At 49.4% G+C, this 23689-nt stretch overlaps 1 protein-coding gene across 1 annotated transcript in view; it reads right to left on the minus strand.

The window, feature by feature from the left end:
• LOC105105766 (tyrosine-protein kinase SYK) overlaps positions 1–23689 on the minus strand; it is a 49743-nt gene that overhangs the window by 15207 nt on the left and 10847 nt on the right. Inside the window, 6 exon segments of the mRNA XM_064485522.1 lie at positions 905–1082; positions 2413–2497; positions 10717–10785; positions 12497–12540; positions 12921–12999; positions 16647–16782. Of these exon segments, the coding sequence (XP_064341592.1) occupies positions 905–1082; positions 2413–2497; positions 10717–10785; positions 12497–12540; positions 12921–12999; positions 16647–16782 (591 nt within the window).

The following is a 23689-nucleotide window of genomic DNA, read 5'->3' on the forward strand; positions in this document are numbered from 1 at the left end:
CACACATATGGTGGAAGGGGCAGGATTAAAAGCCAAAGTTTCCGTCTATACTTTTGTCTATATTTTTGACCCTTGATTCATGTAGACCTCCTACTCAAGAAAAAAAAAATTATACAAATTCCTTAAATTCAGAATGGCATCAAAAAACCCAAACCCAGTTATATTTATCTCAGAAACATACTAACTCAAACATACACATGCAAAGAGAGAATTTGTTTCAAAGGACTTCAGAAACCAGTATTTTCCTGAACATTCCTTGTGGGGTGTCTTCTAAAGACCAAATGAAGTACGAAGAGATTTTTAGCAATGTCACAATTCCAATTGTTGTATCACATGTATTGCCATCTGAAATGATAGGATAAAGCAAATAAATAATCAGACGAATGATATTTGTCAACAGGAATTTTCTGGTTAAGAGGAATGAAACAATTTAAACAATCAAAAAAAACAGTGAAAGCACTGTGTTATCATTGAATGATTGCATTTTAATTCAACATAAAGATCCAAAAAAATTATATAGACATTCAGGCTCGTTAACAGGAGAAGTGTTTGGGTCACAAAATACGACGTTTTTATCTTCTTATGTTTTGTCTGTTTCAGTTTCCTAATTCTCTGTAAGGCACGCAACTAATATAATAACACAACCAATATAATAATATAAATAATACCACTGATATATATAATTATTATATACATAGCTAATATGCATAGTGGATGCATTGCTTGTAATTGTACCAGAAGTGAACAAAAATTACACTGCTGATGAAAAAGGATTCAGCAGTGCCGGGTTATAGTTCGTGTCTGGGATTAAATGAACACGATACGTGAAAACACTCAGGAGCTTCTGGAATGTGAGCGTGCACGAGCATGAGCTGTGATGTGAGGGCGCACAGCCGTGACTTACTTCTTCATCTGGTAGTAGCCCTTCTTCATGGTCCCGAAGTTGCCGGAGCCCAGCTCCTTGTCCTCCAGGGTCAGCAGCTTCCGGTCCAGGTAGACCTCCTTGGGCCTGATCTCCTCGGGGTCCGCATACGGGCTCTCGTAGACCTCGGTGTCCATGGGCAAGGCCTCGCGCTGGGCTTCTGCAACGCAGGCCAGAAACACAGCACCCTGGGGCTGGGTCCCACGAGACAGTGCCACCCTCCTGCATCCTGTGGGCACGCCTCCCCTTTCGAGCCCTGGGTCACCCGGGGCAGTTACGGGGCCTGTGGGCACTCAAGACGCGTTCTCCCACAGCTGGTAACGGTGGGGAAGGGAAAGCCTTCGTCCCTGTGGTACCTGACCCCTCTTCTTGCATCGGGAAGGGGCCTTTGTGCCAGAGGCAAAGTCAGACGGGGTCCTCCTAACGGGCCATGGTGGCTTTAAACCATGTCTGAAAGTTCTGACCCTCTTTCATCGAGAGGTGGAGTCTGTGTCATCTCCCCTTGGTGGCTTCTGTAACTGTGTCACCCCCGAGAGCACCGCAGGAGCGAGGCTGGTGGCACACTCAGGTGAGCTGCCAGAAGGCCGTGCACCTTCTGCCTGGCCTGCGGGAAACTGGCTATTGACGCTTCAGTGCCTTGCAGGTTGTCCGGCTGCCCCGAGCCCTGCTAGGCTGGGAGAGTGCCCAGCCGGGCCGGGCACAGGGACCCGGCTGGGAGGCCCCCGGGGCTCAGCGGAGGCAGGGAGACGCCTCGGTCGGCCTCAGCGCCCCTCCACCCGTGCTGGCCCGGCCCCGCCCGCCGTCTGACAGGGAGAGGCCCCGCCGGGCCCCGCCCGGGTTCCTGACCCGCGTGAGGGTTTGCACGACTACGGTGGTTTTAAGCTACTAAGCTGTGGGGCGGTTTGGGGGAGTAATAAACAGACCAAGTTCACCAATTAAAAAACCTCCTGGAAAACCTAAGAAGGTCACCCAGCGGCGATCATCCGGTAAGTCTAGCGGAGGCCTGCGGAGTCCGAGGGGCTGTCTTCCTGAACCCTACCCTCTCCAGGCCTCACAGAATCCGGATTCCCACAACTCGGACATTGCTCCAGTGTCCACCAGTCGCCCACTACCGCACCGCCTGCTGAGACCTCCTCGTGGACACAGACGCCCTGCCACGCACGCAATCTTAGAAAAGGAAGCTGTGAGGAATACTGGTGATCACTGCGAGAGAGGAGAGATTCCGAAGCAGCAGGACTGAAGACCATCGTCAGGGCAGCCGGTTTATTGGGAGGGAGGCTGTGCAGGCCATTTCCTCCGAAAGTCTCCCCTGTTCACAGGCACGTGGCACCTGCCACCGGCCGCCAGCCCACAGGGCCGCTCACTGCCAACCGCCGCCACGTCACAGCTGCCGGCAGCGGGGTGAATTACAGGCCGGCCTGCGGTCTGCAGTGAGCGCGGGGCGTGTCCCCGCGCTGCGAACGCCCAGGGGCTGCAGGAGCGGTTCTCACCTCTGTCGTTGGCCGGCCCTCGGTCTGGCTCATACGGGTTGAACGACACCGAACTCTCTGGCCGGTTCTCTTGGGATGAGGAGGTCTGAGGCACACAAAGGATAAGAGCTCAGTTTTCTTCGTTGGTAACACTGTTGAGTTGATGTGGGTAATTATTTTTGTTTTTAAATCATCACACTTCAACTTAAGCAGGGAAGACAAAGGAACGAGGAAAAGAGACAGGAAAACAGCAGACAACAACATGGCTTGTCTCATCCTTCGGGCAACTGCTGGGGTGCTCGGAGATTTAAATAGGACCCCTGCTCCTGCAGTGGGAGGGCCGGCAAGGTCACGGGGGTGCTGTGAGGGAACAAACCACGCCGTGGGGGTGAAGGTCCCTCCTACCAACACACCCTTTCAAAGCCTGTTTCCACCTGCTAGAAGGTGCTGGGGGGTCTTCATTACCCCTTGGATAATTTCCCTCCATTAACTCTTTCTCTTTAACTTTACTTTATAGGGAAATTACTTAAAAAGAGACATTAACTCTCCACCAGCTGCTTCCCAACTGCAAAGCATCCGTGCATTCTGAGTATCCTCCTGTATCTTTATCTTCCATGGCATTCAGGCAACATTTGGGGAGATGCCAGAGGGCAGCGCGGGCCGCTAAGCTAGGGGTCCCGAGAGGAAGCAGCTGCCCCCAGCCCAGGGCCCAGCGATGCTGCTAGCTGTCATCCTCGTCACCATCCTTGTCACCATCATCACGGATCCTGTAAGGCAGGGAAGACTCGTTTTGCTAACCCGGAGGAAGGTAATTCTTCCCTGTACCCAGAGCAGGTTAACTGAAGCATTAGCAGAACAAATATTTGCTGGCCATTCTTAATGGCAACCTGCTCTATTATTCACTTGATTTGCACCAATGTGCATACTGAAATAATGGGGTAAAAATCCACTGTTACATGTTATGTTCCTACAACCTTTCCCTTCTGCAACTCTCTGTCTCAAGTGTTCCTAATCCACCCTCACCCCCAACTTAAAACAAAGGCCTTGCTACTAAATTTGACTTTGCAGGGAAAGCACAGTTGAAACCATTTTGGGGGTGTGCACTGAGCGGACACTTCATATATCCGCTTTTGTCAGCAGTGCCCCAACGCTGGCCACGAAGAAATGAGATAATGCCAGATTTTGGAGAAATTTAAAGAAACAGAGGCATTAAGCTCAATTTGACACAGCCACTGAGTTTCCGCACACACTGAATCTTCGTCTGCCTTCCTGCCGGCCCAAGACAGGGGACCAAAAACACAGGGACAAAAGCCACAGTGCGTCACGGCTGCCACTTGACCGCTGGTCTCCTAAACCTTGACCTGTTTCTTCCTGCTGCCCACCGAGCTCTGCGGAACCACTGCTGGCTGTGGCAGAGGCCCTCCTGACGGGATAAAGGACATCACACACTGATGTGCTCTCAACGGGATGTCACCGGATCCGTTTTCGGACGGTTGTCTCAGCATTCTTCTCGAGCTGTTTCATAGAAGCAGCTACGACGTATCACGGGTGAAAACAGAATCTAAGTTCTGTGGGGTGAAGTCGTTTACTCCCCGCCTCAGAGCTCTGCCGCGCCCACCACTGGTGCTAGGTAGCGATGGGTTGAACAAACATATGGAGAATGAACGAATGAATGAATGAATGGAAACAACCTTAAAACTGGGAGATGTGAAGTGTAAGCTAATGTGATTGAAAAATGAGTTCTGGCTCCAGTTTTTATATTAACAGAAAGGATAGGTGAGAATAATTCCTAAAGACAATATATCTCTTTTAAAAACTGGCGTATAACTACGAGGCTATGGGATGTGCTGGGCCATCACTTCGCACGTATAGTCTAATTACCCCGTCTCGACAGAACTGTCCCGGGAGAGACTAGGTGATTCCCAAGGCTGGCTGTCTTCCCGCTCTGCTCAGGTCCCTCCGGCCATCAGACTCCAAGGTGGAGAGACTTTGCACATGAAGACCTTCAAGTTCACATTTTACTACCATTGCAGCTTCTCTGATTTTCCCTCTGGGCAGGAAAGTTTTGATGCAAAGACAAAACTTCAAGACATCAGGCCCAGCCGCCACAGACGAGGAGAGGGCACCAGCACCCCTGCTCTTGCCCGTAAGACCCACGGCCCTTTGCCCGCTTAGGCACGTTTCCCGGGGTGCAGCCTCTCCGCCCGGATGGAACGGTCTCCAGAGCAGGAAGGTTGCATAAAGGCTGTTGCAGTTAAGCCAGAATGCAATTACCTGACGTAGGAATCCTGTGGGGAAGGTTTTAAAAGCAGAGACGGAGGTGTAGAAAGTACTGCACAGGATACCTGGGGTACGAAGAATAAGAGTTAGCAGAGATGGACAGTCGGCCTGAAGCCCTGGACGAGTAATGTGTGCTCTGACTGGCTGCGTGGGGTTCGCCCCTAGTCTGTCTTCACTATGGATAAGCAAACGGGTTGGGGGTCTCCTTTAGAAGATCAGTTCCCATCTGTTAAGCCAAGGCGACTCAGGGATTCATTTCAAGCGCTGCCCACAGAGACCACCATGTGCTTACAAGCCTCCCCAGGCCCGGAGAGCCCCGAATTCCCCTCAGGAACCACGCCAGCTCCCCGCTCAGACCCCTTGGCCCTCCTCGCCCCCCGACTGGGGCGGAGGATGCAACTGCACTCGAGAGACTGTTCTTTGGGAGAAATGGGAGGTTTTCTCCCGTGTCTGTTAAAAGGGGTGGCTTTATATAAAGATGAAGCTACAAAATGCAAGGTTCATCCTTCCCAAAGAACTCGGTGAACGTGCCATCTAGCAAAAAGAACAACAAACAGCCTCGGGAATCGAATGCTCAGCTGAAAAGAAGAAATTGAGGACTTTGTAAAAAAGAGCTCTGAGGCAAAAATGGTCAACTATAAAAGTACGTTAGTACTTTGAACTTAAAAAAAATTTTTAATTTAAAGAAAAACAGGCTGCCAGTCCACTATGTAAGTCATCACTCTTCTTCCTGCTTTGTGTTGATCGTTTTTTTCTGTCCTAACCAATAGTATCACCTTTTCTGCATAGAACAAGGTATAAATGAAAGGCTGGCTTGTCTTTTTCCTGGTTTTTGGTGATATTCGGAACAGAAGTCACACCTGCAGGACACCACAAGATGGCACTAGCCACCTTCCCGTCCCATCTTCCAAAGAGCGATTTGTGATTGTTAAGTTTTACAAATTCAGGTAAAAACTGTTCACCCCACAATAATGAAAAGAAACTTTAGGTGATAAATCGTGATCTCTTATTTACCAGGCTTAACTGCAATGAGAAAATTTATTTGACAATTACTCTTTGAGTGCCTGTGTTTAAGAAGTATGAATTCAGAAGTGAACAAAAGAGAAAAAATATGTTAAGGTAGGGAGCCGGCAGGGTTGCTCACAGTTTCCTGATCTGGGAGCATCGCCACGTGCCCTGCTGTCCGTTTCTGGATCTTAATCTCTAGACTTCTTGAAAGACGTTTTCTAATCAGGCAACAGCAGTAATAAAGACGCCAACATACTTTTGCAGTAGTTAACGACAAGTATGTTTTGATCTGCAGGACATTAATTAATCAGAATATTAATTGTGGAGAATATTATTAAACAGGTAATTTGAAATTTCACGAAAACTTCACGAAAAAAATGGGCAAAAAGAGCCTGTAGGCTCAGCCACGGTTCTGTTCCCTGGTGGGATGATCGTGGTCCCAGCGGGGACCAAGGCTTCACTCAGAGCCGAAGGCAGACTCTCCTTGGCCAGGGCATGAGATAACACTAGGTTTGCTTCAGATCCATGAGAATAAACACTCGACCTTCATCATTCATCTTCCCTCACCTTTGAAGCAAAGATCTAAAATCCAGTGCTTTATACAGTGATGCGGAAACACCGTCCCAGAGGTCTGGGCCACTGCTTCCACATGACCAGGCAAACGGGTAGGACTTAAGAACTTTTTCTTTCTCTCTCTCAGCTGAACCCTCGTGAATCATGAAATATGTCTTAAAAAAAAGTCCCATCATCAATGCAAATGTTGGAAGAAAACACGAAACACGTTTTAATTTGAAATTCTGGGACCCTTTCCCACAACTGCTATGTTTCACCTTAGAGAATGTGCCTTTGAACTGTGGAACAGAAGCACGGCCTTTAAGAATGCTGTTGTTTAAACTCTGCCAACTGTCCTTAATAAAAGGATGGGTTTGCATCCTTAAAGTAGTGAAGAAATAGATTCCAATGCTAATAATAGGAGCAATTTTATTCACGTAAGGACTACCAGTCCTTAGAGCAAGCGATGGCAGGGGGCGAGGACAGCGTGGGTCAAATGCTCGTATTCTTCAGTCAAATTCATTTACATTTTTAAGCGTTAAAATGTACTAAAGAAGAGAAAAAATACACCTGCCGTTAAGTTTTCGTGAAATTTCAAATTACCGGTTTAATAATAGTCTGCACAATTAATATTCTGAATAATTAATGTCCTGCAGATCAAAACGTACTTGTTATTAACTACGTACTTGAGTTACTTCAAGTTCTAACATGCACTTGTTGTGCGTGAAGCATTAAAAAACAGCTATTTATGTTGAGCAAATTAACAAATTCACGCAAGTTATTTGCACCTTAGCTTAACAGATGAGCTATTTGACATAAATGCCCACAAGTTTTTTTCTCTGGTTAAATAATGGAAATTTCTCCTTCTATTTGTGAAAACATAAGGATTAGTTCTCCTAAAATATTTCTGATGAGCAATTAAGATATTTTTAATCCACTGCTTAAATCACACAATCCCTTTTTTCATCAATTAACTACTGATATTTCTGGCATCTATGAAAATTCAATGCATACTTCAAAGTTGTTATAAATTTAAATAGGCAACAGCCTTTTTTTTTGTTTGCCAGAGAAGTATTTTCACAGTATTAATCAGATTAATTAGTTTCTAATATTTAATTGTCTTTTAAAATTGGTTAAATAATTTTAGCAAGGGCAAATTTAAACAGGCACGGCAGGGTTTACGACATGGTTCTCCCTGACACCCCGTTTCCTACGCCCAAGGCAACTAGGGTTATCGGCATTTTCTGTATTCTTCTAGAACATTCTGTACTATATCAGCACATATCTGTGCATGAATTTGGGGTCTTCAGTTAACACTGTGTTTCGGAAACAATTCTAGATCCCAGCTACCCATCATAGTACGGATGTCATTGTGACTGACTGCATTATTTCCCATCGGCTGACTTTTAAATGATTTCCAGACTTTGTCCATTACACAATGTCAGAACAAACACTTCCGTATGAACGCGATTGCACATAATGTATGAAAAATACCCAGATAATAGAACTGCAGTGAAGAGGTTACGTGAGCTCTTAATTTTGATGGATGTGAAATTGCCTTTCTTAGAGATTGCACCATTTCACACTTCTCCAGTAAAGTGTGGCCAGGCTCACTCACCACATGGTTGCTGTACATTGTGACACCGAGCTTGTTTATCTGGGTCCATTTCACAGATGGACGTAAGAGAGCACCATAGTTTTAACTTGCATTTCTCTTACAATGAAACAGAACAGCTTTTCCTACGTTTAAGGGCTATTTATGTTTGCTTTACTATAAACTATCCTCTGCCCAGTAACCTGTTAGGTGGCTGAAACTTTGCTTATTGATTTATAAAGTCTCTTTATATATTAAAGAGATTAACCTTCCATCTGTATCATCATTACTAATACCTATTCCAAGTTTACTACATTCCTTTTGATGATATTGTGGTTATTATTCATGCACATGTTTTATTTTTAGCTAGTCTTACACTTCTTCAGACACATTCTTCTTTCACTTAAAGATCTACTAAAACGTATTTTCTGGCTACTTCCTAGAGTCACCATGGGTGGCCTGAGCTGGCTTCAGCCTGCCTGGAAAAAGGACATGGGTGGGAGTGGGCTTTGTCCCCTAAAACAGTGCTGGGTTACTGTTTCCTGGGGTGATGGCTTTCTGCTTTGTCGGCCTGGCTCGCCTGAACTATATTCCTGTGTTCGTGATACAAGTGATCCTGGCACTGCTGCGGAGAGATTTTGCAAGTACTTAAAATTCCTAATTAGTTGATTTAATTTAGGGAGATTTCCCTGGGTGGGCCTGCCTTAATCAGTTGAGAGTCCTCAGAAGAGAGTTGCAGCTTTCTTAAGAGGGAGAAAGGTGGGGGGTTTGGGGGAGAGGCTGTGAATGACAGCTTCAGCCTTGCCTGAGATAATTAAAAATAAAATACCCTGGTGTCCTCCCTTCCTGATGATCTGCCCTGTGGACAGTGAACTTGCCCCTACAGTTGTGTAAGGCAAGTCCTGGTAATATATCTGTATGTGTGTGTGTGTGTGTATGTGTACATGTAGGTAGATGTATGTATGTACAAATATGTAGGGGTGTGTGTCATCTATGTACTTACATGTGTGTACATGTATGTAGATGTGTGTGTATAAATATGTAGGTGTGTGTGTTATCTATGTACTTGTGTGTGTGTGCATGCACGTTTTATACATAAATCTCCAAATGGTCATGCCCCCCTGGCTGAACCCTGAACGACGCCCTTGGAAACCACAGACTTGCGATACCTGTGGAATGCGGCATCTACCCTGCAGGGAAACCGCTCATCTCTGGGACTGCACGTGGGCGGAGGGCTGTGCGGTGGCACACGTCCTAAAGGGAATGCTGGACAAACAAACTGTGGGATCCAGGGGTGTGTCCCGCACCTGCCAGGGCTCCTGGCCAAGGGAGCCAGGCGACAGAGGTGGTCCGGGTCTGCTGAAGGGGCACTGTGCCTGCCCGGGGTCCTGCCCTGGGGTGCTCCATGGAGCTGTGTCAGTGCAGCAGGTGACTAAGGACTCTTGAAAGGATGATTCACGACTGGAAAGCACCCTGAACCAGAACACATTTTGAATCCCCTTGGCTGATGGGGCACCAATTGGCCTACGTCTCCCTGGCCTATGGTCCCGTGAGATGGCACCCTGGCCACGGAGTGAGCCCTCTCCAAGGAGAAGGGGCGAATGCTCACCGGGGTCGAGGGCCATGTGGGCCAGAGGCGGCAGCTGTGGAGAGTTTCACCTTGGATCGTGGGCAGTGTTACTTGCTCAAGGCCAAAGCCTCTTGAAACAAGCACCAGGTCATGGGGCAGAAGGGACATGGACATAGAGCATGCTTTGCCTTGACAACCTGGCCCCCAGCCTCTAACATGCCACCCGTGCGTGGGCAGCCCTACTGTCACCTCCCAAAAGCGATGCCCTGTCATAGGTGATCCATGCTGCCTGGCAGCCATCAAAATAGACAGTCACTCCATCCGGGTTCATCACAGAACTTCCCATCAAACACCACGTTCAACTCACTTCTCTGTTCTATCGTCAGCAAGGCTGGGAACACTGAAACTAAGACTGCCCACCTGGAAATTAAATCTTAGGACTTACACGTCTTTTATTTCTGTTGTTTCTAACAAGTACTTTAGGCAATCTGCTTCATGAGCTGATGCTCAGTTATATGCTGAAATGTTTGGAAAACTACTAACTGATATGAACACGGGAAGAATGATTAATAAAGTAATTAATTCTATACCATAGTGAAAAACAAAAAGCAATCCATGCATGCTATATATATATATTTTCTTTTTGAGGGAGGTGATTCATTATAAGTAAAAGTCTTTAAAAAACAACATCTTTTTATTTCCCTCATAATCCTGTAGTACAGCCAAATGTCCACCTTACTGTCCCATAAATAAAAACGGTGTTTCTCATTCTCAAATTCCATCTCGTCTTCCTACACGTTATGCTGAAAGTTCTGTGTGGGAACTCTACAGCCACCATGAAGTTACCACGGCATGTGGCATTTATAAAAGGGATGGGTCCTGTGTTGTCACTGGGTGGGACCCACACAACCTCGGCGTTCCTTCCACCAACATGTAAGTTATCTAGTCAATGACCCTCACGCCGCAGCACATGCTTCCGGTGACTCAAAAGTGACTCAGCTCCCTCTGAAAAGACTTTCCCAGGTGAGAACTCCCTCCCACCCATCACCCTGAGCGAAGTGACTTTCCAGCGCACATGTTAGCAGACAGCTGCGCTCACCGTGATGGACACGGCAGCGAAGTGACTCGGACCCACACGGAAAGCACAGTGAGGGCCGGGGCGTGGGCCGCCCGGCAGGGCTACATGCGGCGGGGACAGGAGACCGCGGCAGCGGGAGCATCAGCAGCAGGGCACACGGAGGGGCAGCCAGAGAGCAGAGCGCGGGGCCGAGCGCGTGTCGGTCCTACCACTCGGGGACAGCGGGCGGGGACGTGTTAGCACCTTTCTGTGGCCAGGCTTTGGGAAGGAGTACGATTTGATTCTTGAGATTATTCCGCCCGCTGACCAAGTCTAGAAACCACAACGGCAAAGAGGAACAGTAAATGTTTCAGAAAACACAGGCTGCGTTCGTTACACGACAAGCTGTTTTAACCTGCTCTGTGATCACCCTGCCAGACTCTGCTGATGAGACGCACGGTGGGCGACACCTGATCATGGGGAGACTCCAGGAAAACCTGCCACTTGAGCAGCAGGAGCTGGAAACACATTTTGGCAATATTTTCCATGGGAGGCTATAAAACACGAGCTTTTGCATTAATTAGCCCACGTTTCATATAGAATTATTAAGTCCCAAACTCAAGACAAATTGTCCTAGGGAAACTAAAAGTAAACCTGAGTGCCCAATTTTGTTACTTCTTCCGTGTGCTGCTTCTATGACATTTGTGGAAATTCACCGAGTTGGACCCTTAAGGAACATGCATTTTTTTTTTCCTGGATGTATCTCACTGGTCAGTGAAAATTTTTTTCCAAAATGTCTAACTTCCTGAAGCCGTTAGGTGATGAATGACTGAGCAGAGGGCTTCCTGTTCTTTTAAGAGTTCTCAGCCCGAAGCCCTCATGCCGCTCAGAGGAAAACGGATCTGTCTCGTGGAGGGTACAGCCTTCAAGTTGGCTGGCCGGGCCCATGGGCCACGTAAAAGGTGAAATAAAACGATGACTCCATAAAGGTGCTATATTTTAGAGGCTGACCCCAAAGATCATGGGTATTTTAGCAAATTCTGGTTCCCCCAGTCTGGGGACAGGTGCCGTCCCTGGGAGGGCCTTCCTGTTTCAGTGCAGACACAGCTTCTGAGCAGTCAGCAGTCCCCACCATGGACAGGGTAGGCAGGATGCCATTCCTGCTTTAAATATAAATCTGTGTGTCAGCTCATAACAGTCTGGAGGGAGGAGAGAGCCAGGATCCTCTCAATTTCGGGGCATCAGGCACGTAGGAGGCAAACCCACGGGGAGAAGTGTGGCCAGGCCATAGTCTCCCCGCCCACTGACTAGGAGGGGAGGGGGGTTCTGGCCAAGCCCCCAGCTCCATCCTTCTCTAGGGCTGTCCCTCATGTCATGGCCCCGAGCGCCCCCCCATCCTGTGCCCTCCTCCACTGAGTTATTGCCGAAGCAGCTCTCCTGGAAAGGGTGAGCTCTCTGACAACAGTGTGTTGGGTGATTTAACCAAAAGAGTTGGGCAGTCAACCTCAGGGAGACATCTTTCTAAAAAAATTTTTTTTGGTCCACTATTTTATTATTATTATTTGTACTTTTAATTGATTTATTTTCATTTTTGGGGGGAGGAGGTAATTAGGTTTGTCTATGTTTGTTTTCATGGAGGTACTGGGGATTGACCCCAGGACCTCAGACATACCAAGCGCACCCTCTACCGCCATGCGATAACCTTACATCTTGTATACCAGGCTCACTGCTCCATCGCGCACGTGGCCATGTGGCTTGTGCACGCGGCTCCACATCGCTGGGTCAGGGCTGACCCTGAAGAGCATGTGGCCATTTCCCAAATCTGCCAGGAGGCGTACGTCTGACTTAACACTGGGGCGCATGGTCACTGTGTACACTTTTAGAAAGCGGAGGGAACTTAACCTTCTAGCCGACACTCATCAGCAATCCCAGTTTATCGAGGGTGATAAAAACCATCACTGCTTCCCCGCTATCTAAAACGCGCTTTCCACTGTGCTAGTTTACAACTGCCCCACCTTTGACGGCGCCGCTGAATGACACTTACAGCAGGATGGGAGCCTGGCAGCTGTGGACGGAAATTTACGTTGCCTGGTCAGAAAGAACGCGGACAATTAGCGCTGCGTCAGTGAGAACCCCCTATGTCCACCCCACCTCCACTGCAGATCCAGCACTGCGACTGTGCGCTGTGACCGCTGGAGAAGTAGGGACATTCTCTGCACACATTCCTTTTTATCCTCTTTCACTCACCTTTCTCACATAAGCAGTGAAAATGAATTAGTTTTTTTAAAGTTATTGGCTGTTTTTGATGAATGACACATATATATAAGATTGGAGCAATCCAGCATCATTTTAATCCAGCAGGACACAACCGCCTCATCCCACCTGGATTTGCAACAGACCAGACTGAAAACGAGGCCGGTTGTCAGCAGCATCTGAGAGAGTGAGACTCCCGTGTCTCGGCTACTCACCCGTTTGCCCAATTTTCTGACGTGGAACTGTAAGAACTCTCAACAAACCATCGGACTTATAAGAATAATGCTCCACTAGCTGGAAAAGAAAACAGTAAGGAAATACAATTAATGACCGAGGCAGGAAATGGAGCAACCCTGACCTGGACTCCTCTTTCAGACTTTAAAAATGGCTCGAGGACAGCCCTGAACAACAAAGGTACAAGGTCTTACTGTACAGCACAGGGAACTGTATTTAATATCTTGTAGCAACCGATGATGAAAAAGAATATGAAAACGAATATATGTATGTGTGTGTGTATAACTGAATCACCATGCTGTACACTGGAGATTAACACAATATTATAAAATCAACCAGACTTCAATTAAAAAAATGGTACTTCCTAGGTGGTCTTCCTGATCCCTCCCTGTGCCTCTCCCCTGCCGCCCTCAGACTTCTGGACAGAAGGCCACATGCCACCTTCCCACACAGACCCTACTGGTCTCAACTCACCCTCTTTCTCTTTCTTTCTTTGTTTACTTTCTTTTTTTTTTTTTTTTTTTGGTAAGTTGCATTGCATTTCTTTGTTTATATTCTCCTATATCCGTGTGATATTATGACAATGAATTCAGCAAGCTAACACTCCCTCATTTATTCAGTCATTCAACAAACACTTCTGCTGTGTGCTTAGGCCCGGAGATAGGACAAAAAATAAACTACGGTGAATGAGATGCATCTTTCCCGGTGGAGAGACAGACAAATGAGTCACAACGGAGAGTGATTAATGCTGAAAGAGTGCTGTGGGCAAAGGCTTTGGAGGGACCCGACAATTCAGCCGAAAAGTTTCAGAGAGAAGACATCCCAGCACAGGGGACACAGGAGCTGGGACCTGGGGAATGGTGACCTTGGAGAATGGCCTGATGTTGACAAAACACAGACTAACGGCTCCCAGAAAACTGGGCCACAGTGTCTGACTTCTACGTCGAAATATAAATTAATAGCAAGAAGATTTATTCATATCTAATCAAAATTATGCACTAGGAACACAGTCTCAGCGTTCACATTTTCTTTTCTCGTACTGATACTTCGTCTTCAGACAAGCTAAAATCTTCAGATCTGAATTCTCGTCCTTATCTGTTTATCGCTACCTTTTCCAGTTAAGGACTCCTTGCTCCTGACTCCTCTTTCCTCCCAAAACTTACCTATTCGGGTGAATGTTTGCTGAATGTGATACATGTTATCCTTCCAGGTGGCATCCTTTTTATAAAATGTTAGTTCATTGTGGTCAAGAACACAACATGAGATCCACCCTCTTAGCAAATGCTTCCACCTGGCCAGCTCCAACACGCTACTGAAGTGGACACGAAAGCTCCCCCTCTGCTCTGTTAAATGCGATAGTGTGTTCTCAGGCTAATAGTGCGGAGGTCCCTGAAACAGCTCCAACAGCCTGTCCATCTCTCCAGCGCCATTTAAGTATCTCTTCACACGCCAGTGTTTCCTACCACCTACTCTCCAAGGGTGGCTGGGAGGCGGGCATACCTGTGAGAGCGGGTTCCCCTCGTGGGCAGGGACCTGCAAACATTTTCTGTAAAGGGCCAGACAGTGATATTTTGGGCTTTTTCAGTCCACAGACCATCTCTGTCACGTAGTCCTGTATTTATTTTTTAAGAAAAGATACAAATTGCATTTACAAACCAGAAGTAGACTCATGGACACAAAAACCAAACTGTGGTTACCAGGGGAGAAAGGGCTGGGGGGAGGGACAGACTAGGAGTTTAGATACAGATTAGATACACATTATTGTACGTAAAATAGATAAACAACAACGACCCACTGTGTAGCACAGGGCACTATATTCAGCTTCTTCTAATGAGCTGTAATGCTGAAGAATCCAAAAATACATGGATGTATGTATATGGACGAGTGAATCCATATTTTTGCTGTACACATGAAACTCACATTGTAAATCGGCTACGCTTCAAAAAAAAAAAGAATTGAAAAAATTAAGTATAAAACCCATTTTCTTCGAGGACAACACAAAAACAAAAACAAAAAGGGCCAGATTTGGTCCACTGGTGTGTGGACGCTTGCTCTAAAGAAGGGAAGACCAGGGTGGTGTGGCAATTACCGACCGTCAGAAAAATGGCACCAGACTCCCGGGTGGAGGCAGGACACAGAGGTATCTGATGCCGCTGTCAAGGAAAACCAGTGAAACCCCTTTTGTAAAAGTGGGAGGCACTGCGGCATTTTCTGATGCTCTTTCTTCAATATATATACAATGGGGAAGATTTAATTAAGGCTGAATACTACGATTCGCTGGATGGATCAGAAAATACAGGAAAAAGTCTTAGGAAGGGACTTTCTGTCAATTAGAGACGTTTTACACACTGTGGTGAGCGTGCGGGCTTGGAGGCCGTGAGTGGACTCACGCAGGGAAGGCGGTCAACAGAAGCCAAGTGGCCGCATGCCAGCGACGGCGCCCCAGGCCTTCAAGCATCGGGCTGGCAGATGGACTCCAGCCGGTGCCTTTAAATGCACACCGTCAGCAATTCTTGTGGGAGGTGAGAGGCTCCACTGGGAAGTTAATCCCAGAAGGTGACATTCCCTGCTCACTGCTCTGACTCCTACTGGACACTAGCACCCAGAAGGCTAAATACTCTTACAAAGTGACACCATTGAAATAAAGCTAAGTCTGTGGTCCCTCATAAGCTATATACGAATGAGCCACAAACCAAAAGACAGTGTCGGTGTGATGGCTAATATGAATCAACGTTCTAATACCCAGCACTCCAAAAAGAAGTGTTTCTTTACAACTACAGCATTAGGAACCAAGATACACCATGCGGTGGCTGCGCTACGTGCTTTAAAGGTAATGCGGATCCTTGATTTTAATTTTTAAAAACATCAGGTTTTGAGTTGGGTCCTTTCCACACACGAGGTTCCTCGTGGGGCCTGGGTGTGGACATCTGAACACACCCCCTGCTGACGTCCCTCACCTACAAAAGCTCACTGCAGCTTTTGCTCTTGGGGTGGCAGGGTCCCTTGGTTGGCTCCATCTAGGCTGCTTTGCTAAAAGCGATGCATTCAGTACGGTGACTGCTGTTCCCTCGTGGAGCTGTGATTTCGAATGAAGCCAAGGTGTTCGTGCCCACGCTGGCCCGATGGAAGGAGGGACGGACCTCGGATCAGGGCCCATTAGTGCCTAAGGAGCTCCCCAGTGATGAGCTGTTTCTGGGTTTATTACAAGGTGGGTTAAGAATAACCCCGTTTCAGACCAGGGCTGAAAAAGACCAGGGCAGCCTGAAGCACAGGAAATGCTGGGTGCTTTCTACATTCCCTTAATTTTGCAACAAGATTCGTTCTGCAGTGAGAATGTGACCTTATATATTCCACTGGGCCTCTCACAACTCAAAGAGCAGTCCGATCAACTGCCCCTGGGCCTCCCTTCCCAGCCATCCACACCTGTTTTGTGGGTGTATTTGGTTCCAGGAGAACATCTCAGAAAGGAATGCCTCTAGCCCCCAGGGCGGGGTGTCCTGTTAAACAGAGCGCAGACCCGAGCGGGTTCCACCTCGTGGAGCCGAGACCCGAGGGGCCCCGGACAAGCTCTGTGAGCCTCCGTCACCTAAGGGACCTGGAGGTCGAAAAGCAGACCCTGATTGGGCCAGGTGTCCTCGGGGGCCCAGGTGAACGTTTCTAACAAGGTCCAGGGGCCGGGGCCCCTCGCTTCCGAGGAGGACGCCTACCTGCCAGAGCGTGTCAAAATTCTTCCCGCCAGGGATGGAGAGCTTCCCGGTTTTGTCCTTATCGATGCGGTAGTGCAGCACCTTCCCCTCGTGCAGCAGGCACAGGGCGTAAGAGCCGTTGTCCCTGGCCCTGATCCTGCAAGACAGGGACCGCGCATCAGCACCGCTCCCACCGCCCGGCAGGGAGAAGCACCCTGCCCTCGGGGTCAAGGGAGGCCCAGCCCACAGCTCAGTGACACCGTGACTCCAGACAAGGCAGTGCTACGGTTGCCCAGGGGGCCTGGGAGGCCCGGGTGGGCGTCAGGAGAGCCCGGCTCTGTGGGTGAGTCCTCTGTTCACCTGGAGCAGTAACACCGCTCCAGATCCCAGTGCAGGGACCCCAGCATCCTGGAGCCACAGGCCTCTGTGGAGCCTGCCTCTCTTCAGCGAGGTCTGCATCTGGGTCGGATTCCAGACGATGAAGCTCCACCACCCAGTCGAGGCTGCGGCATGGGCGGTGTTTGGTGGGCTTGTAAAGTAGGAACCTTCTGGAACCTTCTGGACCCCAGATGGAGGAGGGTGAAAGCTCCCACTTCCCAGGGCCCTCTTCCTTTTGCAGGCAGGAGAGGGCAGGACCAGAATTTAAACCGTTGTTTCATGTGATACAGGGCAGATGAAGTCACCAAGAGAAGAAAATGTCACCCACGGCAGGGTGGGGACCAGCGAGCAGAACCAGGGCTGCGCTGGTGGTGCCGGCCACCCCCGCTCAGCCTCCTTGTCCCAGCAGGTGCGCCTTGGTGCCACCCTTCCCTTACTCAGGGAATGAGACCTGTGAGTCCCAAGCAGAGAGACACCCACTGTGCTGCCCAAGGGAGGCTGCTGCCTCCAGGGAGGACAGAGACCTCCGGGGAAGGCCTGTGGGATGTGGGGAGGGTGCAGTCCAGGCCGAGGCGTACAGGCTGGGGATGGAGGTGAACCCCCTCCCTCAGAAGAACTCCTTAGTCATCACCATCCTCAGGCCATCCTCCCCCTCAGCCACTCAAGCCCTTCGGATCATGAAATCTGAGAGACGGTGAGTCACAGAGGTCTCAGAAGGTCCCAGAAGGTCCCAGAAAGCCTCTCTAGCCATGGCATTTTCTACAATGAGGACCCTGAGTTCCCCCAGATGTTAAGCAGTGTGGCCAATGTACTGTATTTTGGGAAGAGTTCAAATGTGCCAAGCTGGTGGGATTTCCACGTTTGGCGTACATTTCCAATGCCTCCTCTTGGTTGCACGAGGCCACACCTATGAGACAGGCTTTGGAAGCTGATGTGGTCACACTTTCCTTGACTTAGTAGACTGATAGCCAAAAGCTAACCCAGGACTTGAGAGCTAAGCTGTGTCACGTGGGGTTGGAACTTTGTTTCAAAAATACATTTCTGTTAAGTCGTGCTTGGCTGTGCACGAGGAATGGGTTCCCGCCATGCCCCAGTGCTCAGGGCAGCTGGTGTGGGTGACGGGGCACGCCCAGACCCTGCACTGTGAAAACAGCCTTTTCTCTCAACTCAACCAGATCACCCGCACCTCAAAGTGTAAGCTCTCTTTCACGGTCACACGGCGCAGGAAGGCCAGGCGGCTGCTGTCAAACTGAAAAACAGCCACACATAAAAGGTAAAACAGATTCTCATACGGGGGAGAAGTGAGTCAATCTAGCAGGGAAGCTATTTCATAACGTGGGACTATTCATGCCTGCTTTGCTTGTTTCTTAAGCGTTGGTGGCAAACAAATAAGATAGTTTGGAAGTATAAAGAATTATATACATTCTTAACAGGAAGCATTTATAAGCATATAAGCAGGTGGCCTTGGAATAACAATGTCCACAAGCCATTGTAAAATATCACCCTCCTTGACTTCGAGTCCTCTAAGTCTTGGACTTCGGGGTCCTGGAAACAATGAACTGGATCTGAGCTCTGGTTTTCTGGATTCACGACCAGTCGCTACCTCTCCATCTTGCTTTATGCCTTGATTGACCTTTTGTTGTTAAAACTCAGACGGAGGACTGCAGAACGCCCAGCGAGGTGGTGCCGTCACCTCACCAGAAATCGGGAAACACAAATGAACACTGCAATGGAAATACTGCTACATACCTTTCAGACTGGAAGAAATTTAATAAAAGACTGATGCCAGATACTGAACACTGCTGAGCAGGGGGGCACCAGGCACTCCCCTATGCGGCCAGCAGGAGCGTGAGTCGGTTCAACCAATCTGGGAAACAATTTTGAGTTCTCTGCTAAAGCTGAACCTGTCTGTCCCCTGTGAGTCAGCAACCTACTCGAAGATACGCCACCTGTGTGCGTCCTGCACCTGGATTGAGTGCAAGGATGCTGATAGCAGCTTTATCTGTGATTATCAAAAACTGTCAACAGCCTGAGTGTTCACTGACTGCGCGGTGAGCGAGTCTGCAGGGGGGGGATTCATACCACGCAGTGTCACAGGATAAAACACACAAGCAGCAGGGGTACAGAGGACAGGTGACTCTCACGATCGCAAAACGGACACCGTGATTCCACACACATGCAGTTCCCAGACAGGCAAAAGCAAACGGTTTTGTTGCGAGATGTACACATAGGTCAGTCTTAGGTGGCAAAAAAAAAAAAAAAAAAAAAGAGAGAGAGAGAGAGAGAAAAGAAGAAAAAAGCAAGAACAGGCTGGACACAAGGGTGCAGGAAGCGGTGTCCTCTAGGGGCTGGGGTGTGAGGGCGGGGCCCCCGGTGACACTGTCCGTGGTTTAGTTCTTGACTCCAGCGGCATTTGCTTCAGAGCCATCCAGTAAGCGGCGCATACGTGCGGGGCAGGCCCTGCGGGGCTTCCAGCGTCAGACCCCCTCCCATGTCCTCTGCTGGAGCTCCTCTCTGAAGCATCCAGATAATAGTATCTCATGCATATTTCCTGAGTTTGTCAGATGCTTAAAACCACCAACAAAGGGATGAAATGAACCACCTGATGATCCAGACCGTCTGGCGCCTGGGGGTTGACAGTGTTGACCCCCTGTTCCCTTAACATCAACCAGTCAGAGATTGTGCACGAGCTGATCAGGTGCCCTGCACACCACCCCCCCCCCTTACCCGGCCTTTAAATATGCTTTGCTGCCACCCTTCCAGGAGTTTGGGGTTTTCTTGGGCATGTGCCACCCCGTCCTCTTTGCTCAGCCCTGCAGTAAACCTTTCTCTGCTCCAAACTCGTGTTTCAGTTTGTTTGGCCTCGTGGTGCAGTGGGCACGTGAACTTGCCTTTGGTAACACATAGAGGGTAATGCACTCTTTTCTGCGTTTAATATTTCATAATTAAAATAGCCTTAAAAGAGGGCTTGTGCAAGGCAGAAAGGGAAGGTCTTGCTTTTGGACGGGGAGTTCTGCAAAAGCACGTGCTTCCATGAGTCCTGCAGGGAGCAGGTCCCAGAGAAGCCTCTCTCCCAGAGCCCCAGCCAGGCAGCCTGGGCCAGCTCCCGCGAGGCCAGCGGCGACAGCTCCCTGGTGAGCACACTTGAAGGACTGGCAGGCGCAGGGACAGGCGGCGGTCACGCAGCCTGAACAGCCCCCGAGGCAGCTGGCAGGAAACAAGGGCAGAGAAGGGAAACCCACAGGCCTGGCATCTGTGGGTGACAAAGACCAGAGGCTCGGTGACACTAACGGCCAGCAACCGTGAGACGCCTGCTGGCTGCAGGCAGATCCTGGGCTGGGCTATTTTTAGTCTAACCTACAGAAAATGCTGGTTTGGAAGCTGAAGTCGCTCCTCCTATTGGGCCCCTCCTGTTCCTCAGAAGCCCCCCTCGTCCCTGGGGCACTCACTAGGTTTGTCACATGGATGCCCAGCGAGGCACGAGCAAAGGCTAGCCTTCCAGCTTCTCTGGGGGCTGCCGGCCTCCGCCCTCCGGGCCAGCCGTCTTCAGCACGTTCCCAGAAGCACTAGAGTATTTTTTCCCGGCGAGTCTCTCACAAGAAGCGGGCTCACCACAGATTTGTGTTTTGCTGCTACAGAGTGTGGGGCTTCAGTGCCCTGAGCTGTGAAGCGTCCTCACCGGCCTTCAGACTGTCTCGAGGCCGCTGGTGAGCGGGCAGGAGTGCCACCTCCCCTCCGAGGTGGACGTCTCGGGCTCTGCGATGAGCAGGTCCTGCCCTCCCTGACACGAGGCGCTCGGCAAAGCCGAGGCAGGGAGGGTGTTCGTTCTGCCAGGCAGGGCCTGGAGGCCTGAGCCCCTCCTCCACCCTCCTGTGCTCTCCTGGATCAGAGATGTCCAGACACTGATGGGGAAGTGAGGACCCGGGAGGTGGTGGCACCCTTCAGGTGACCCTCACCAGCCAAAGTCTGGGGGCACTGCACTGTGTCTGCTGCAGACGGAATGGAATGGCTGGGCACGTCCCAGCCCATCAGGCATTCTCATTGTCTGGCGCGTCTTCTTTCCGTTCACAGCAGAGAGGAGCACGGCTGGTGGAGGGGAAGGCGGGCGTCTGTGTGGCTACGACTGGGAGGGGCTGTACGGAGAGACGGGGAGGGGCTCCCTTCCAGGGCTGATGCTGTATCGGGCGGGCAGACACTGCCGCTGGGTCCCCGACAGCGGCTTCTCTAGAGAGATGCTGGGGAGCGGGGACGGAGGGCTGCGGCAGAGCACGCACAGTCGTACGTCTGCCAGCGTGAGGCCGAGAGCTCCGCAGGCCCAGGAGGCACACCAGCCCTAATGATGCACAGAAGATGAGAGGAACAACAAAAACAAAAACCCAGCCCCAGTGAGTTAAAAACTCAGGGGAGGCGGCTGAAACCTGTGCCATATGAATCTGTGGAACAGTACGGAGGCTGTTTTCTCCAGCCTGCAGGTGGTCTGCACACGCACAGCAGGTTGAGGACCACAGCTTACATCAACCGCTCTGGACTTTGTCTCCGTCCTGTGGAATCCCAGTGAAGGCACTGCTTTCAGTCTTTCTCCCTTCTCCTAATTAACCTTTGTTCCTTGCTCGTAGGGAACACAAGTGTACACTGTTACAAGCTATCTCAAAGTCTCTGAAAAGTGTGCCACGTTGTAAACCCGTTTTTTTTAGGGCTCCCTTATACAGAGTTGCACGTGCACTGGAAAAGATTACTGACAGCTATTTCCAAAGAGAGGGATCCCTCTGCCAAGCAGTCTGCCTGATGGGATGGGGGAGCAGAGGGGAGGGCACTGGTGAAAGGTGTTGTTCTAATGGTCAAGGGTGTCAGGGCTGGCATCTGGTGTCCCCAAGTCAGGGCTGTCCTGGAAGAGGACCACATGGCTCTGACCTGCACATCCCTGATTCTGGGTAGACTCAACCTGCTGACCCCTGCTGACCCCTCCCATCCTGTCATTGGTCCCTTTTCCCCTCTCAGTGTGTCCCTAAGTGGACAATCCACTCCCTGGTCCACCCCTTAGGACCAGCAGGGACTTCGGGCAGGTCTGACCGCCTCCCCGTCACCACTAACTGTCACTCCTGCGCAGCCCCAGGCCAGGCCACACTCAGGTCACAGTGCTGACCCCGAAGACTCTGCACCAGCAGTCCCTCCTGCCCAGGACCCCCTTTCCCCTTCTCCATCAATCCTCTTCTCCTTATTGCTCAAAGCGAGGCTCAAGGGTCCATTTCCCTTGAAAGATTCCTGCCACTGAGACCCTGTTCTGAGCAGTGGGGCTCCACTCATGAAGACGGTGGCTGGCCCTGCGCTCGGACACTCAGAACAACTGGACTGACGGACAATAAACGAGTGAGTGGAAATAAAGATACTGCTCAATGGTCAGCAGTGTCATTAGCTGGATGGGATGACCGTGCTGGATGGAGCGGGAAACACTGTCACATGTCACACACTCTGCAGCATGTCTCTCTGAGTTTAATATCCTCCCCCTAGGCTGGAAGCACGGTGTGGGCAGGGAACAACGTCTGTCATGTTTGTCACAGTCCTACCACAATGCCTGGCATTTACCTGGTGGAATGCATTTACACTTTGTGGAATGAAAGCCTATTTTTGTAGCTTCCTTTTTTAAAGCAGCACACTTCTAAAGTCAGAAAGTAGGAACTAGAATGAAAAAGGCATTGGTGACTTCCTGGTTTAGTGACTCCCTTGACAAATCTGAAATCCTCCCTTTTCTTTGCAACGTTAATTCAGCCACTTGGAGAACCACGATCTGTGTATTTTAAAGGTCGCTTCCGACTCACTCTTGACTCTGCAAGACTTGCAAGGACTTTAAGCCAGAAACAACAAAACATTCACCAGGTACTAAACACAAAGAGGGTGCCAATTCCATTACTTTTCGCTTGCAGAACGTGGGCTTTTTACAGCGTTTTTGTTCTGAGACACTTGACATGATGACATGAAGGGCACAGCACATCACGTTTCAGCAGACGAGATGCGCACTGGGCACGCGCACGAGAACTCTTAGCTGCCCTGCACCAACCACAGCGTGAGATTTTTCTGCACGGGAGGGTGGGCGGCCTGCTGACCGTGGCCTGTCCCCACGGCCTCATCCGGCCCAAGCAATGTCACCACGCGGCCGGAGGGTTTTGTACGATCTGTAAAAGATACTTAATTACCCCCAGAGAAGACTACTCTTTCCTCCACTCTGACTGCCTATCTCAGCGTTGACAACGATCCTAAAGATGTACCTGCATTACTCACAGTGAGCTGTGAACCTACCAGAAGGACAGAGTTTTCTTTTTTGGGATACGCAGAAAGTAATATTACCAAGTTATTGCCCAGTGAAGAGGCAGTCAAACACTAAGCAGTCAAAAGATGTCAAAATCAAAGGCACTATAGAGATGTGTCAGGCACTTAAGTAGAAAATTATACTATTTTTTTCTAAATTTTGTATGTTTGTAGTATTTATCAGCTTTTAAAAAATGTAATTTATTGTGATTTTTTCCTTACTTCCCAAAATATTGTATTTTGTGCCAAATTTTGTGTTCTTTTTTTTAAAGGGTCTCCAAATTGCATATGCTTTGTATCCCACCAATCCTAGAGCCCTCCCTCGATGGAGAGGATGCAACATTTTTGGAAAGGAAGCTCTGTTTCCCTTGCCTAACAAATTC

This window comes from Camelus dromedarius, chromosome 5, assembly GCF_036321535.1.
Source record: "Camelus dromedarius isolate mCamDro1 chromosome 5, mCamDro1.pat, whole genome shotgun sequence".
Lineage (NCBI taxonomy): Eukaryota > Metazoa > Chordata > Mammalia > Artiodactyla > Camelidae > Camelus > Camelus dromedarius.